Source organism: Crocodylus siamensis, chromosome 5 (genome assembly GCF_052110815.1).
Source record: "Crocodylus siamensis isolate JL-2025a chromosome 5, ASM5211081v1, whole genome shotgun sequence".
Classification (NCBI taxonomy): domain Eukaryota; kingdom Metazoa; phylum Chordata; order Crocodylia; family Crocodylidae; genus Crocodylus; species Crocodylus siamensis.
In genome coordinates, this window is record NC_143399.1 from 22,117,237 (window position 1) to 22,133,985 (window position 16,749).

General features: G+C 47.4%; 1 protein-coding gene across 3 annotated transcripts in view; it reads right to left on the reverse strand.

Annotated features, from left to right (window-relative positions):
- Window positions 1-16,749, reverse strand: part of SLC44A5 (solute carrier family 44 member 5) — a 239,894-nt gene that overhangs the window by 129,378 nt on the left and 93,767 nt on the right. Inside the window, exon 1 of one of the 3 annotated variants that reach the window (XM_090046429.1) lies at window positions 9,235-9,335. The exons of the other annotated variants lie outside the window; for them this stretch is intronic. Within the exon in view, the coding sequence (XP_089902555.1) occupies window positions 9,235-9,268 (34 nt within the window). The 5' untranslated portion in view covers window positions 9,269-9,335. Of the gene's footprint in view, window positions 1-9,234; window positions 9,336-16,749 lie in introns of those variants that run through there. 3 annotated transcript variants of the gene reach the window in all.

Sequence of the window (16,749 nt, forward strand, 5' to 3'; positions counted from 1 at the left end):
TGGTCACCCTAATTCTAGCACACTGTGCTATGCCAGGTGAGCTGCCTCCTAAACCTGAGGTGGTGTAGCAGGTAGGCGAATGAGCACTGCTGAGTGACAGAACCAATTAGCCTGCCCCATGTGCCATAGAGAAGTGGCTGTGCTGCTTCTGTTTAAGAGACAGCACACCCAGGGCAACAAGGGAGGCCAGTCTTGCCAGGCATGGGATGTTTACCATGTAGGCATGACCTCTGGGAGGAATTCAGCAGAATATGTTTTCTTTCACTGTACTGATTAACTAATATCAGAATTTGTTCTCATGCTTTATATCAAAAAACCCTTATCAAAATAAATACACAAAGGATTGGTAAAATGAAAACAGTAGAGTCCACAACTTCCTGTCTTACAGCTCAGATTTTCACACCCACCCCAATGGGCATCCTAAAAATATTTTTACCATGGCAAAGAACCCTGATGGGTTTAATCTATGGAAGAGAGATGTGTAACACTGCTCCTGGAGCATGGGTAATACTGCTCATGCCATCAGAGAGTAGCCATTTAAACCAGCAGCAAACCCAGAAGGTGAAAGCACCTTAAACAGAAGAACAGTCTGGTATCTCATGCTGTGCCAAGGCCTGTATTCTTTATAGCCTCTGTTCAGCAAAAGGCCTGCAACTGTTTAAATATGCAAAAAATAATTTATTGGTATTCTTTTTTAAACCCTATAAAATCACTCCCTGTGATAATCACTACTGTGGCTGAAGGATGTCAAGCTAAACCATTACTCTGAATAAGGAACAATCTCTAGTTTTCATTGCCCAAGAGCTTCCTAGCAAAGGAATTAAACTTGGGGAAGGAGGGTGGAATAATCTTCACCCTCTAGAGGCAGCGGGCCTCTGCAACCCAGAAGCAGATAGCCTCTGCCACAGAAGCCAGCATATCCATCTATATGTGGGCATGGGTCTTCGTCTGCCTGGAGGCACCACAGTGGTTTTTACTGGCCTCTTGCTGCAAGAAGTGGCCGTCCCTGATAACTCTGACTCATGGAGAGGGTGGGCATGCTACCTGGGTCATAAGTCCAGGGAAGAGTAACTCTTCCCTGGAATATTAGGCAATAGCTGATGGTGTACCTCACTGCTCACTACAACCACTGTGCACAGTCCAACTGGGATGCTATAATATTACAATCAATTTGTGTCTAGCTTAACGCTCAGCCAATAAAACACAAAAGCTACAGACAGACAGCTGCTGCACTGCTGAAAATGCATAGCTTGAGAAAGCAAAGGGAGCAAGCATCCACCTCACCACCCACTCCTGCCCAGGAGGATGGCAGACTGCTGCTGTGAAAAAATTACAGCTGTGCTGAGGGATTATGCCAGAGGGGCTTGAAAACCTTTTAGGGATGGAGAGTCTGCCACTACCTCCTCCCTTCCTCTCCACCCAGCATGGACTTAGGGCCCCAGCCCACCCCATGACCTGTTCTCCCCTGCAGTTTAATAGCACTGGACTGCACAACTTGGACTAAGTATAATGTTCCAGAAGCCTGAGGTGGAAGTGCTTTAAGTATCATGCGTTACTTCAAAGTGCCCTAGATTAGTGTGGGAACAAACAGAACTGATATTAACCCTGCGGGTGAGGGGCACGGAAGCAGCCTGCAGGCTGGGAGTGCTCCCTCACACCTCCCAGGAGGTTGATGGAGAGGCCCCTGTTTTCAGCACTACCCCTCCTACCAGTTGGTGACTGTCAATGGTAGCTGGGGTAGGGAGAGGAGAACTAGAGCTCCCTTGCCATATGGCCCCCTCAGCTTGCTGGCTTGGGTCTTGGGGGATGGGGGGCAGGCTGGGTCCACATGGCAGAGAGGCCACACTGGGAACTTGGGATATATGTGTGTGTGTGGGAGGGGGATGGAGCAGTCTGCCACATGGACCTGTCGCCCCACCCAGACCCAACTCAGCAAGCTAGGGTGGGGGGGCATGTGGCAGGGTGGCTCTATTAACCCCATTCCCTGCCGGCCACACAGAGAGGAGACAGAGCTCCTCCTTTGACAGCCTGAAGGCAGGGCTGAGTCGGTGCTCACCCAGAGCAGATGAGCACTGGCTTAGGTTAGCAAGCTGCCCAGAAAGGGGCCCCTAGGATACCGACAGAACGTGACCTATCTTGACTTGGAATGGGATGTGGTACAGAGGTTTAATAAAGGTTTCAATAATGAAAAGTGCTTTAGTCCAGGGTTAAGTTAGATTGGGATGTGCCATTTTTAAAGCACTCTATGTGCTGTGAACATCTGTTCAGTTACAGCTGTAGAGTGCTTTCTGTGCACTTATCACACAATAAGAGTAATGTCTGTACCTAGCCTGAGTTCACTGGGATAGGCGACTAGAGGGACTGACTTTAGGGCTGCCATCAACATCTAGAACGTCTGGAACAGTACAGCCAACACTGCGCAACCTGAACTGCTGCAGTGGTCTGCACCACTGACCAAGCAGCAGACCTAATGATTTAAAAGCTGCTTGTGTTCTCCCTTCCTTGCTCACTGGCTTGCAATGGAATGCTTGTAATAAAGTTCCTAATGATCTGTTTGCATGGGAGAGAAGATCATTGTTGCTCCTTTCTCAGGGCAGGAGTCAAGGCAAAAAGGTAAAGGGGCTGGCAAAGGGGATACCTTCTGGTGGTACTTCACTACCCTAACATCTGGGCATGAAGATAGGATTAATGCTTTATCTTAAGCTCTGTGTCTGGGGCCCTGCAGAGAGGAGGATCTCTATTTCTGTGCACTACCTCTTGTGGCCTTGGTAGCAGGATGGATGAGATGTTAATTGGGCAGTTAACTTAAAAGGCATCAATCACTGCCTGACTGGAGTGGGACCCACAACACAATGATGGTTAGGTTACTGTTAAGGAAGCCCTTCAAAAAAACAACGCTAGTGTAATTAAATCACTTACTTTGCACCACACACACACAAGGAGTGGAGGGACACTGGACATGGCAGGGAAGTCCATGCTGCTCCAGCACAGCCCAAGCTGCAGGTCTGCAGAGGGGCGGAGGAAAGGGACAGGGAGCCATTGTTCAGCTCCTGTAGGGGACTCAATGAGCCATTTTGTTCCAGAGCACTCAGGCTCATTGCCCCTCTCCTAACCCAAAAGTAACAGTGGCCTGCCACTTCCCAGCCCTGGGTTTTGTCCCATTGGTCTGGGTCTTCTGGGGCAATGAGTCTGTGTTGCAAGGCAGCTAATTCGAGTGCTAGATATGGGAGAATGTCAGGAAGTTCCAGGCCCTCATTGCCTGAGCCCAGGTCCACTTCAGGGTCCATGTGGCTCTGGCAGATGGGCAGTGGGCCTGCATGGCTCAGCAGGATGGCCAGCATGTCCATACAGCACAGCAGGATGGCCTGGTAGCCTGGGAGTTCATGGTCTGGCTCATCTCACCTGGGTCACTATGCTGACATTCTAGGGCCGTATATCTTTGACCATGGTTACATCAGAGTCTTTGTCACTCTCCTGGGTGGCAGAGGCCACCATGTCCACCACATATGCAAACCACAAAGCCGTGGGAGAGTTCCCTGTAGTAGGCATATATGACCTTGCATGTGCATGGTCATGCAGTTGCCATACCATGTCTTGGTGAACTTCTGCCTCAGTACCATGCACTTGAACCAGCACTGGGCCCAGCAATGGTCATCTCCAGCCTGCCATTTCCTTTGCCATCCATTCACAGACTGCCTTGTTTTGGTGACCTGACTGCAACAACTGTTGATCCTCAATTTCACCTCAGACAGCAATGAGATGCACTGCCTTCTCCCTGGACCCACTGCTATCACCCTTGTTCACAGCACCGCCCTCACTGGATTAAGGTGCCAGGGTGGAGGGAAAATTGATGGGTGTGGGGAGGCATGGAGGTCTGAAATTGTCTTGGTGGATGATGGATGGGTCCAATGACCTCCTAGACAGTTGGATGGTGGTCCCCCAGGGGTTGGTAGTGTTTGCAGGCTCTGATGTTGATCTTGGGTAGATGGCAAGCACAAAATGGCTGGATACTCACTGTCCAGAGCAATTAATAGATGGGCATGGCCACTGACAGCCTGATGCCTCTGGACAAATCAAATTCTGAGACAAGGGATGGAGTAGCCAGCCAGATTTTAAGACAGTCAGGGCTGGGGCTAAATAAGTGCATTGTGGGAAGCCAGGAAGTCTGACTAGTTGCCTTGTCCCACAACGATGTCAAAGGACAACCAGTCAAACATCCATCACAACTGTGCAGGACAAATTGTTAGTCCCTCTTAATGCACAAACATTTTAGGGGCTTTGTCCCTCAGAAAGTGAAAAGGCTATCTGAACACTCATGCTTTGTCCCACAAGAAAACAGTTTCTTCTGCAAGAAGGACAATATCTGTTTGTAGCCCTAGAAAGGGTTCTAAAGAGAAAGGCTGAAGAAAACATACACAACCAAAGGCCCATTATTTAATGGGGAAAGAGAGAAAATAATGGTTGATGAAGAGAAAGCTGAATGCCTTCTTTCCTTCAGGATTCACAAAAAGGTCAACTGTAGCCAGATACTTAATCAGTTTTAAAAGGATAGGAGCAGAGGCAGCTTTGGGAAAGAACAGATTAAAAAATATTTAGAGAAATTAGGTGTATTCATGTTGGAAGGTCATAATGAAAGTCACTTCACAATACTTAGTTAAATAGTCAATCTCTGAATGATTAGTGATTTTTTTCAGTTCTTGTGGAGAACAGAAGACTAAAGGAGAGCAGACCAAATACCTGTTGTAAACAAGGAGAAAAGTAGCAGATTGATGTTGCTCCCTTTGCAGTTCAGAAAGATGCTAGAATGTGTTATTAATCAATCCATTTATAAACACCTACAGGATAATTATGAATTAAAAACAGCCAACATGGATTTACGAACAAATACATGTTAAACTTCCTTTTTGATGGGTTAACTGGCCTATTAAGTAAGAGGGGTGATGCGGTTGTGATACATTGCGTCTATAGTAAGTCTTCTGAAATTATCCTATAACACATTCTTATAAGCAAGCCAAGGAAATATACTCTACATCAGGGGTCAGCAACCCCTGGCAAGTGTGCCGAGGATGGCCTGCAAGGCCATTTTGCTCAGCACACCACCGCCAGCCCGGGCTCTAAGCAGCTGCTGCCAGCCACAGAGCCCAGGCTGCTCCCAGCAGGCAGCTGGGAGGCTGCAAGCAGACCAGGCCCCATGGGCCGGCTGCAGCAGGAGGCTGCAAACAGCTGCTCCAGGCTCCGAAATGTCAGCACTCTGGCACCCTCCAAGGTAGACGTTGTTGGTTTTTTGGCACTCCAGCCAAAAAACGTTCCCTACCTCTGCTCTAGATGAAAGGATTAGATATGTACAACTGATTAAAAACTGTACTCGAGCATGGTTGTCAAGGATTCACTGGCAAATTCAAAGTATATATGAAGTGGTTCTGCAGGGGGCTGTCCTGGATCTAGTACTACTTAATATTTTCATTAATTATTTGAATGATGGTAACAGCTAAGTCTAGCCCTTTGATAGGCAGCAGAAAGCCCTGGTAGAGGCCTAGCTGCCAGCAATTAGCTACTCAAGGAGTACCGGCAGGCAGTTAAAAGCCCCAGAGAGACAGAGAGAAAAGGGAGCTTGGTGGAAGGAGCACTCCGTAAGCAGGAGAGGGATTGAAACCCAGATATGCTCCATGCCAGAAAAGGTAAGGGGGAAAGTTCCTTCTACTACCCAGAGAAGGGCTATCAGCTTTGGTTTGTTTGTGCGAGCAGGGGCTGTGTTTGCATTTAAAGGTGAACCCCTTGGGGCAAAGCCAACCTGCCTGAGGCTGCAGCAGGCTCACCAGGCCAGCTGCATTTGAAAGGCTTACTGAAGAGCCCTTCACGGCAAACCAGCCTGCAAGAGACAGCAGGCTCACAAACCTGGTTACAGTGATGTACAGTAATAGGGAAGAAGTTCATAAAATTTACAGATGACACTATGGAAGAACTAATTACAAGCATGCTGGGAGACAGGCTCAGAGTTCAAAATGACCACAAGAAACTACAGGAAAGGTCTAAAAGCAACAGCATAAAATTCAACAAAGAAAGGCACAAAAACACTTTATGAAGGAAAATTCAAATGAACAAATATGAAAGAAGGAACTACTAACAGCTTTGGATTACTGAAAAGGGCCTTAAGTCTTTGTGGATCACAAACTAAATATGAATCAACATGTGATGGTGCTCCAAGAGACAAATTTCATTCCAGGATGCTTTATAACAGCAGTGTGGTATCCAATGCTCAAGATACTGCATCCACAGCATTTTGGGTACCACACTTTAAGAAAGATGTAGACAACTAGAATCATTCAGAAGAGAAAATGAAAATGATAAAATGTTTAGAAAGCATGAGGAACAGATGAAGAACTTGGGTTTAGCTTCATAATCAAAAGAATGCTGAAGCAGTGATTTAGTAATAAGGTGACCACATGTCCTGGATTAGCCAAGACAGGTCTCAGATTTCAGAGGCTGTCTCAGCATCCTGGCTGTTGGAGAAAATTGAAGCAAAAGTCCCAGATTGGCGAGAACCCACTTCCACACGTGGCTTCTGAGTCAGGAGCCAAGCACATTCAGGTGGGTTTGTGCCAGTCTGGGACTCTCTTGCTTCAATTTTCTCCAAAGAGCCCAGCCAACAGGATGCTCCCTGGTCCGGATCCCACTGGACTGGGAGCGGAGTCGCTTGCACAATAGAGTCAGGGTGAGGGGAGGAGTGCACACAGGGAGCCCCCAGAGTCGTGTGTATTTGCATGTGTGTGTGCACATGCACATGCCCCTAACATCCCCCATCCTAGATGTCCTTACCCCATCCTGGATTTCCTTCAAATTATTATAGTCACCCTACTTAGCAACAATCTTCCAATACATAAAAGATGGTTTATAAAAAAGACAGTGAACAATTGTTCTCTGTGTCTGTGCATTAGGAGTAAGACAAGCAGTAATCAGCTTAAATTGCAGCAAAGAAGATTTAGGTTGTATGTTAGGAAAATCAGGCTTCCTTCAGAGCTCTGGTTGTTTTTACATGTGCTCTAGGGGAGCACATGTAAATAGACTTTACACAGACAAACAGAGCAGGTCCAAGAGCCACTTGACTTAAAGCGCCTGGACCGTCTTGTGTATCAGCATCCCTGTGCTTCCAAATGGTGGTGAGGTCACATAATCTAAAACCCATCAAACAAGCTTTAGTTAAAGTGCCCCTGCTGCCATTCTGAAGCGTGGGGACACTGGTTCATGTGACATGGTGGCTGACTGGAGCGTGGTAATTACTACGCTCCAGCAGACTTCATTGAGTCTGCTCCAATGTGCTGTAATTCAAGCATGTCAGAGCAGCCTCTTGGCTTGTGTACAGGCACCCTCTGGGACTAGAGGTTTCTAAGAACAGGTTTGACAAGATGATCAAACCTGTTAGCCATCCCAGTTACGGATGGCCTAAACACATGAAGTTTCTGTACAAAGGAATGGACTAGATTACCTCTGGAGGTCCCTTCCAGGCCTACATCTCTGATTCTAGTGTTAGAACAAGCCAAGATCTACTTTTTATTAAATATATTTAGTAGGCTTGTAAGCTTTTTTTCCAATATATTAGATACAATTTACTTGTCAGACTTGCAGGATTTTTGACCCCTGAAAAATAGGAATCATCACAGTTTTCAAAGGCACCGTGAGTTTCCAGTAGGGATTTATTTTTCTTATAGACATTTCTCCAGTTGGCTTACATTGTACTGATAAAGCCAATTTAAAGGACAATTTCCAGTGCTCTCAGGATAGCTACATTAAACAGAAACTTTAATAACATAGCAAGATAACAAGCTATAATGTGTTTGTAGAAGGTGTCCCACTTACCGTCAAAAGATCATTCTATTAACAAAATACCTATCAGAGTAACTGGCTTCAGATGGGTGATTTACAGTGCACCTGCATAGATTTGATTTGCCACAATGCATTTTGGAATATATACACATTTGTGATTCAGACCTGAGTGCAAGAGAGCTAGTCAGTATTGCTACAATGAAAATCCATGCCAGCTAATTTATACGCGAGAGGATAAAAATAGACAAAGTGCTCCTGAAAATGAGCTCTAATTTAAATGGAGATTTTCTTCTCTAGCAAGCAAACAAACTAGGAAATGCTGTAAGACAGTGACATTCATTAACAAAAAGTAAAACCATTGCACTACTGCAAATTCCTTCCAGGAACTGCTCCTCAGACCAAAAGCCACTTTGCTTATAGACACATAGGGCAAGAGAACAGTGCTCAGGTTGTTTTCTTTCTTTTTTTTCTCTAAACTGCCACAAGCCCGTTATGGACTATGACAGTTTACATAAAGAGCACTAAATATATTCAAGCCAAATACACATTGAAGTTCATTGACAAAAGCCACAGCGTTACTGGAAATTTCCTCACTGAAACATACAAATAACAGTGATTACAGTTTCATGGAAAGACTAAACATGGGCAAATACTGCTTGTTCTTATTCTCCTTTTCTAAATTATACAGCATATCCCCTACCAATTATAAGTTGTCTTTAAGAAAGCTAGAGGTGGAATAGATTTAGGAGGGTTTTTGTTTTTTTTTTTAATGTCCTTAGCACCTACATAACCCTCTGGGAAAAATAAATCACTTTCAAAGTGTCACAAAAAAAATGTAATTTTGAAAGCTGATTCAAATATTCAGGAGCTTGGAAGGCATGGGGGAAGTAGCCAGTGGTGTGGAATAATTACTAAATCGTTTTCTTACTAGGATTAAAACTGAGACGGTAATCACTCTTCACAGACTAAACAAATCTATTCACAAGCCATTTTACAAGAGAGATTTTTGAGCCTGAATGTTATACCAGTACAATAAATAATTCAAATGTGATTTAAGTCAGCCATTCCAATGCTAAACAACAAACAGAATTAGTTCCATTGTACTTTTATTATTCTGCCGGAAGGAGGGAGGTGTTAATTTAAATCATTTGTCTAAAATAAAGTCTATAATATTGACACAAATTCTACTTTTTATCTGCAGTTAAATATAATTGTAAGCTCTATGCTGGAAAGAATGTATCATTTTGAAGATAACTGAGTAAATTACCTAGAGCATATGGGGCCATATCTAAAGCCCACTGAGGTCAATGGAATGACTTCAGTTGAATTCAATAGGCTTTTGATCCGGCCGGTACCGAGCAGTTCTTCTTTTTCCCTTTTTTTTTAAGAGGAACAAAAAAGTAGACAAATTACCATGTTTCCCATAGTAGATTTCTTCTCTATCCATGTTATTGCTTCCCGCTCTAAGTGAGGTATTAACTGCAGGCTTCTGTGCTGCCAGCACAGTTTCCCCAGCAGGCTTAGATAAACAAAAATACTATTTAACCAGGTTTAAAAATAAAGCTGCTTGAATGACACGGGTTCCTCCACAAGGAGGTGGGGCTTCCTGCTAATAGAAAAATGATATTACCCAATGCCCTGCCCACTCACTCCAGCCGAGTCCAGTACTATAAATGTCACAGAAGAGTGCTACCATCCTAACTGTTCTGTATCTGTTCAGAGAGGGGAGAATTTTCTTTACCATAAAGTAACACATGAAATTTCAGATTGAAGAAAGTTAATTTGAGAGAGTGGGTACCAAATTCTGCTTTACTGCATGAAGAGTAACAGATTAAACAACTATTATTATGGAGCTAAAATAGAATAAGAGGAATCAAAGAAAGAATAAGGGGTCTCTACTAATGCACATTCTGATGTTCTTGAGAAAAGATTGTATTCCTCTCTCATTGATAAACACACACACATATTCTGCAAAAATACATGTAATCTGATGCACATAATTTTTTAACACTCCATATTCGCTTCAATTCCTTTTTTTCACCCTTTTTTTTTTCTTACTACGAGATGTTAGAATGAGTCAACATGAGATTATTAATTTAGCATGGGCAATATCTTTGCCTGAAAAAAAAATTCTGTAATAAAAGCCAATTTCAGTTGATTGTGGATTTCAAAAGATTTTCTATTCTATCAATTCCAGGCAAGTAGCTTACCTGGAGTAATTAATTCCACTCACTACAGCTACCTCACTCTAACATAGCAAAAATTGCATCTGTGTAAAAAGAAAAACTGCAACTAATAGCTTTTAAGTATGGAAGGTGTTGTGAGTTTTGTGGTGCTCTTATAGCTGGATAAAAAGCAACTGAGTGGCATTTTGAAAATTAGTTTGAAAACCACATTCCTAAAATTATAATCTCTGTTCTCTTATTGCTAATTATTAACTGATAAAATGCTGGACTCAAATTGGATTAAGTATGTTCCAAACAGAGAAGACTACATGGTACTGAGATCTTATATTTACTGAGATCTTCTCTACAAAAGGAAGATGGACAGGCACTATCATTATGCTCTGTGTTTGCATAGAAGAGGGGTAGGCAATTATTTTGGCTGGAGGACCACTTAATGATTTGGTATCCTTGAGGGCCACACTTCTCTCTACCCTCCCCCAACTCCCCACGTTCCATCCCCACCCTGCCCAGAGCTGCCTGCACACCCCAGTTACCACCCTGCCCAGAATTTGCCAGTCACATCTGCAGCCTACACCAGCACCTGCCTGGCACGGTGGAAACAGTGCTGGACAAGCACCAGGATCAGCTGTGGAAGCAAGTGATGGATTCTGAGTGGGAATCGAGGTGTCCACCCAGGTCCACAGCTGGCTCCAGGGAGCCATCACCATGGGCATGTATGTGGTGAGCTTCACAAACACCCTGGTCTCCTGTCCATTCTGGGGGCAGAGAGAGACCCTGGCGTGCACGATGCTTGAGTGGGCCAGGCTGCATCCCCTCCAGCTCCGGGATCTCCTCCTGAGGTTCTGGATTAACTTCACCCCCTACCTTTTTATTTTTGGACAGCCAAGTCCCAGGACCTCCTGGTCAACCTCCTCCTGGCCCTGGCCAAGTGGGCCCTCTATATGACCAGAAAGGTGGCTCTGGCTGGGAAGCTGCCCAGGAACTGCATGTCATTCCTATCCTGTTTTTCTCTTCGTTGTCTCAAGAATGTAGTTGTTCATTCATCCATCAGCCCCATGACAAGGGACTGCTAGTTAGCTGGCTGGGCCTTAGAGCCCACGGTAACTGAATTGGACAAATAAACAGGAGCTTCTGGGGTCCACTTCTCCACAGCCCATCATTGCCACCTCTACACACTCACGTGCCACACGATCCACCATGACACCCTTGCATCCTATCCAGACACCAAGTGGCAGGACCTGCTTGGTGAGGGCGTAGCTAGAGCACCCCAGTGGCTGAGTCTGTACTTCACTTTCATCCCATGAACCACTGGTGACCTCAGCTGGCAGCTCCTCCATGGAGCTATCAGCATGGGCATGTACGTGATGAGCTTTATCTCCTTCTGAGGGCAGAGGGAGACCTTGACACATATGACACTGAAGTGTGCCTAGCTACAGCCTGCAAGGCCACATTCCTTTTGTTGGTCCACAGACGCCTCCGAGTGGAGAACTACTGGCTAGCATCCACTGGCTCCATTAAGGCCTTTAAGGACTGGTGGGTGTGGCCTGGGGGGCTCTGCTCAGTGTTCCCCTCAGGAGCACTCAATCTCATATTTTGATCCTTTGACCCACACGACGCTCCCACGCTGCTTTTTGCCTTTGTTGTCCCAAGAAATTTTGTTGCATCTTTCACCCATTGGCCCCACACAGTAGGGGCTATTAATTAGCCAGGTGATCCTTAGGGCCCACAGTACCTGAGGGATGCAAATAGACAGGAGATTCTGGGGCCTGGCCAATTGGTACTTGGGGACACTAGTCCCTTGTGCCAGCTAGACTGCTAAAGCAGCCCAAACCTAGAGTTCTCTGCACCTTCTACTTGCTGCAGCAGTGTGGCAGTGGGGGCTGCTGCCTGGATATAGTTTCATAGTTTCTAGGGTTGGAAGGGACCTGAGCAGATCATCTAGTCCAACCCCCTGCCATGGCAGGAAAGAGTACTGGGGTCAAACAACCTCAGCAAGGTGTTCATCCAACCTCCTCTTAAAGATCCCCAGGGTAGGGGCCAGCACCACTTCTCTTGGAAGTTGGTTCCAGATCCTAGCCGCCCTGACTGTGAAGTAGCGCCTCCTGATATCTAACCTAAACCTACCCTCTGCCAGCTTGTGACTGTTATTCCTGGTGACTCCTGGCGGTGCTCAGGGGAACAGTGACTCCCCCAATGCCTGCTGATCCCCCCTGACTAGTTCATAACAGGCCGCAAGATCCCCTTCAGCCTTTTCTTTTGGAGGCTGAACAGGTTCAGGTCCTGCAGCCTCTCCTCATAGGGCCTGCCCTGCTGCCCCCTGATCATACGAGTGGCCCTCCTCTGGACCCTCTCCATGCTGTCGACATCTCTCTTGAAGTGTGGCGCCCAGAACTGGATGCAGTACTCCAACTGCAGCCTGACCAGTGCCGCATAGAGGGGGAGGATCAGCTCTTTGGACCTGCTTGAGATGCATCTGTGGATGCATGACAAGGTGTGGTTGGCCTTCCTAACTGCCTCCCCACACTGCCGGCCCACGTTCATCTTGGAGTCAATGATGACCCCCAGATCCCTTTCCGCCTCCATGCTAACAAGAGGGGAGTTCCCTAACCTGTAGGTATGGTGCCGGTTGTTCCTCCCCAGGTGCATCACGTTGCACTTGTCTGTGTTGAAACCCATCCTATTCTTGTCCGCCCACCCTTGTAACCTGTCTAGGTCTGATTGTAGCCTGTTGCGTCCTTCCAGTATGCCCACGTCCCCCCACATCTTAGTGTCATCAGCAAATTTGAACAGGGTGCTTTTTACCCCCTCGTCCAATCACTGATGAAGATGTTGAACAGTGCGGGCCCAAGGACCGAGCCCTGTGGAACCCCACTGCCTATGTCCTTCCAGGTTGAGAAGGCCCCATCCACTACCACCATCTGGCAACCCATTTGACTGTGTGGGTGTCTACACCACAGCCCCCCAGTTTCTTAATGAGAACAGGGTGAGAGACAGTGTCAAAAGCCTTCCGGAAGTCCAGGAAGACTATATCCACTGCTACCCCTGCATCTAATGATCTGGTGATCTGATCATAAAAGACCACCAGGTTGGTCTGACAGGACCTGCCACTGATGAACCCATGTTGGTTGCCCCTAAGCATGCAGTCCCCTGCTGGCCCCTCCTGGATGTGTGCCAGCATAATTTTCTTGAACAGCTTGCCTAGGATTGTGGTAAGACTAACCAGCTTATAGTTTCCCAGGTCCTCCTTCCTGCCTTTTTTGAAGATGGGGACCACGTTGGCCCTCTTCCAGTCCTCCGGTAGCCATGCCAGGGGACTTGGAATGACCTCGGCCAGTTCCTTTAGAACTCTAGGGTGGAGATCATCCGGACTGGCTGACTTGAATACTTCCAACCCCTCCAGAAGCTCCCTAACTAAATCCTCGCTAACCCATGGCCCAGGTGTGCCTCCCCCAGGGTCCGAGGGGGGCCCAGCAGGGAGATGGCTGTTCTGGTCCCTACTTAGGAAGATGGAGGGGAAGAAATCGTTGAACATGTTAGCTTTGCCATCTGGTGTGACGACCAAGTTTCCCATCGCGTCCTGCAAGGGCCCCACATTACCCGGGACCTTCTTTTTACCCACTATGTATTTAAAAGAGGACTTCTTATTGTCCTTAATCTGGGAAGCTAGTCCCAGTTCCATCTCTGCCTTGGCCTTCCTAACTACCCCCCTACATCCCCGAGCAACTGCAGAATAGTCCTCCCTGATGATGACCCCTTCTTTCCATTGGGTGTAAGCCTCCTTTTTAGCAAGGAGACATTCCCAGATGCTTTTGGTGAGCCACGGAGGCTTGTGTGCTCTCCTGCTCCCTTTGATCCTCGTTGGGATTACCTTCCTTTGGGCTTGGAGGATCGTCTTCTTAAGGAGCGACCACTCTCCTTGGACACCTGGCTCCCCTCCCCTCCGGGACCTCAGTGCTTCTCCAACTATCCTCCTTAGCTCGTTGAAGTCTGCCCTCCTAAAATCTAGAGCCACTGCCTTACTGCATGCCTTTGCCACCTTGCACTGGATGGTGAATTCCAGCAGGCGATGACCACTGTCACCCAGGTGGTCGAGCACCCGCAGCCCCCTCACCATGTCATCACCCGTGGCCAGCACTAGGTCCAACAAGGCGTCTCCCCTGGTGGGGCTGTGCACCTCCTGGGTTAGATGGAGGTCCTGTACTCTGGCCAAGAACCTACATGAGCATTCAGACCTGGCTGACTGTTCTTCCCAGCAGATGTCTGGGAAGTTCAGGTCCCCCCTGACTACTACTTCCTTAGCCTTCACTACCTCTGTGAGCTGATCCAAGAATTCCTGGTCAAGCTCTTCTCCCTGGTTGGGAGGTCTGTAGTAGACTCCCACCATTAAGTCTCTTTCCCCTCGACTGCCTTGTACTCTAACCCAAAGCACTTCAGAGTGCCCCTCCCCTGGCTCCTTGCTAATTGATGAGAATGTGTATTCCTCCTTAATATAGAGTGCCACACCCCCACCTCTCTTTCCTATCCTGTCCCTCCTATACAGCCTATAGCCCTTGACATTGACCACCCAATCATGCGTTTCATCCCACCACGTTTCTGTAATCCCCACTATGTCCGGGCTGGTGTCAGCCAGCAGGAGGGTGAGTTCCTCCTGCTTGTTACCCATACTACGAGCGTTTGAGGCCTCCTGTGGGTGTGTGTACTGACCCCCTAGTCCCAGCGTTACCCTGCTGCCATCTGCAACAGCATACGGCCCCAAGGCTGTGTGCCTGCCAGACCTGGATGGAGACCTCACGGCTTCAGCAGAGGCATCTGCACCTCTGGGCCAGCTGCCAGTGGGCCGTGGCTCCACAGTTGGCTTTTGTGTGGCACTGCTGCCATGTGTGTCCCCACCCTGACATCTGGGTAGGTATTGCCTGGAAGATGTTCTCCGTGTGCTGGCTTGCTTTGAACTGGCTCCTAATGGCCAGGAGAGCAGCCACCTCACTTGTCCTCCAGCTGAGTCCTGGGTACCAGCCCTAAGCAGGCTCCTCTGCCTGGGTCCTGCCACTTGCTTCACTAACAGGAATCCTGGTGTTCCCTTTTTAAAAATTGCAAATTGTAAAAAAATCCCAAAGTCACTCTTTAACATACCTTTAAATCCATGGTGTTCCACAATTAAAGCAAAAGACCACTCTCTCTATATGTATATCTATACCAATAGATATAGATATGAGAGAGAGAGATCAGTTGGGCAATGTTTTATTGATATATTTACAATGTTAAATCAATGTGGAAGCCCACCAGTGTCTCTATCATCATAATACAATGAATTCTATATGTCTATATGTTTTGCTATTTGCCTTTGGTTTTTTTATCATAGAACAGTTAGAGCTCCCCCTGACCCCATCACTCACCAGGATGTGGGGACAGCTTCCCCTGCAGGCACAGCTCCTGCCAGCAGGTCTCATCCTGTCTGGCAGTTGGGCACACTGGGTGTGTGATGGGGGGATATGAGGTTTGCAGGAGAGGGGTGGGAAGAGGTGTGCAGGTCCTGGGGGTAGTGTGGAGTGTATGGATGGGTGTGGGGGGATGTGGGGTTGTTTGGAGGGATGTAGGGAGGTATAGGGTGTGGGGGTGGTAGAGTATGTGGGGGGTGTGGGGGAATGTGGGGGTAGTGTGTGTGTGGGGGGTATGTAGGGTTTGAGGGGGGCCTCAAACCCCACATCCCCCCCAGTACTGCCTGACTCATGGTCTGTGCAGGGAGAATGGGCCCAGCCTAACCTGACCCAGCCCAGCACAGCCTGCTAGTGTGCTTTTGGACAGGTCCAAGACCCAAGGCTCCTGTCCAAAGGCACGCACTAGCTGGGTGGGCTGGGCCAGGCCCGTTTTCCATGAGGGTCAGGTGACAATATGCAGCCATGGGGCTGTGCCTGCCATCGGTGCCTGCTATGGCCATGGGACCAACAGCAGTACAGTGGGCATGGCTTGCCTGGCACTGCAGGGGCATGGGAGGGTAGGCGTGTGGTGCCCTCCTTCAAAATCTCCCCATGAACTCCACATCACCCCTCCACAAACCCCCCACTACTTCCTGCACACCTGCCCGCACATCCCACACCCACAATCCCCTCTAGAAACCCTCCAACCCCAGTTCCTGCATATCTGGGACAGCTCCTGGGGCTGGGTCCTGCCACAGCCTTGCCCCGATTCTGTTTCCCCTGCACACTAAGCGTGAGTGCTGGGGCAACACAAGCACAACAGAGATGCTCTGGCCAGCCCCCAGAGCATCTGTGGAAGACCCACCACCAGGCTGCCTCAGGGCACAGTCCTGGACTGTGCCTTGCCTTGCTTTTTTTCCGTGGGGTTTGTTGTTTTTTTTTTCTTTTGGATACCTGGATTTCCAGGTATCAAATTTAGTCAGCACTGCAAATATGCAGCGTGGGGAAGGTTTTTTCATTCCCAGCATACCTCTTGCAGCAACTCAACCTGCTTTGAGATGCTGCAAGAGGCACATGCACGCTCATCTGAACTCACCCAAAGTGGCAAAGGACAAATCTGACCTTCATACATGACAGTGGACTAGGTAAGAACTGTGAGATCATGTGTTAACAACTGGACATGTGTCAGGTGGTAACTGTTACAAAAAGTTAGAAATCATTATTCATTACTAAAAGGATAAATGGATGAGAAAACAGTTAAAAACATAAAGAGAATGATCTGTGGATACTCTAATTAAGAACACTAAAATGAAGCACTGATTAACTGA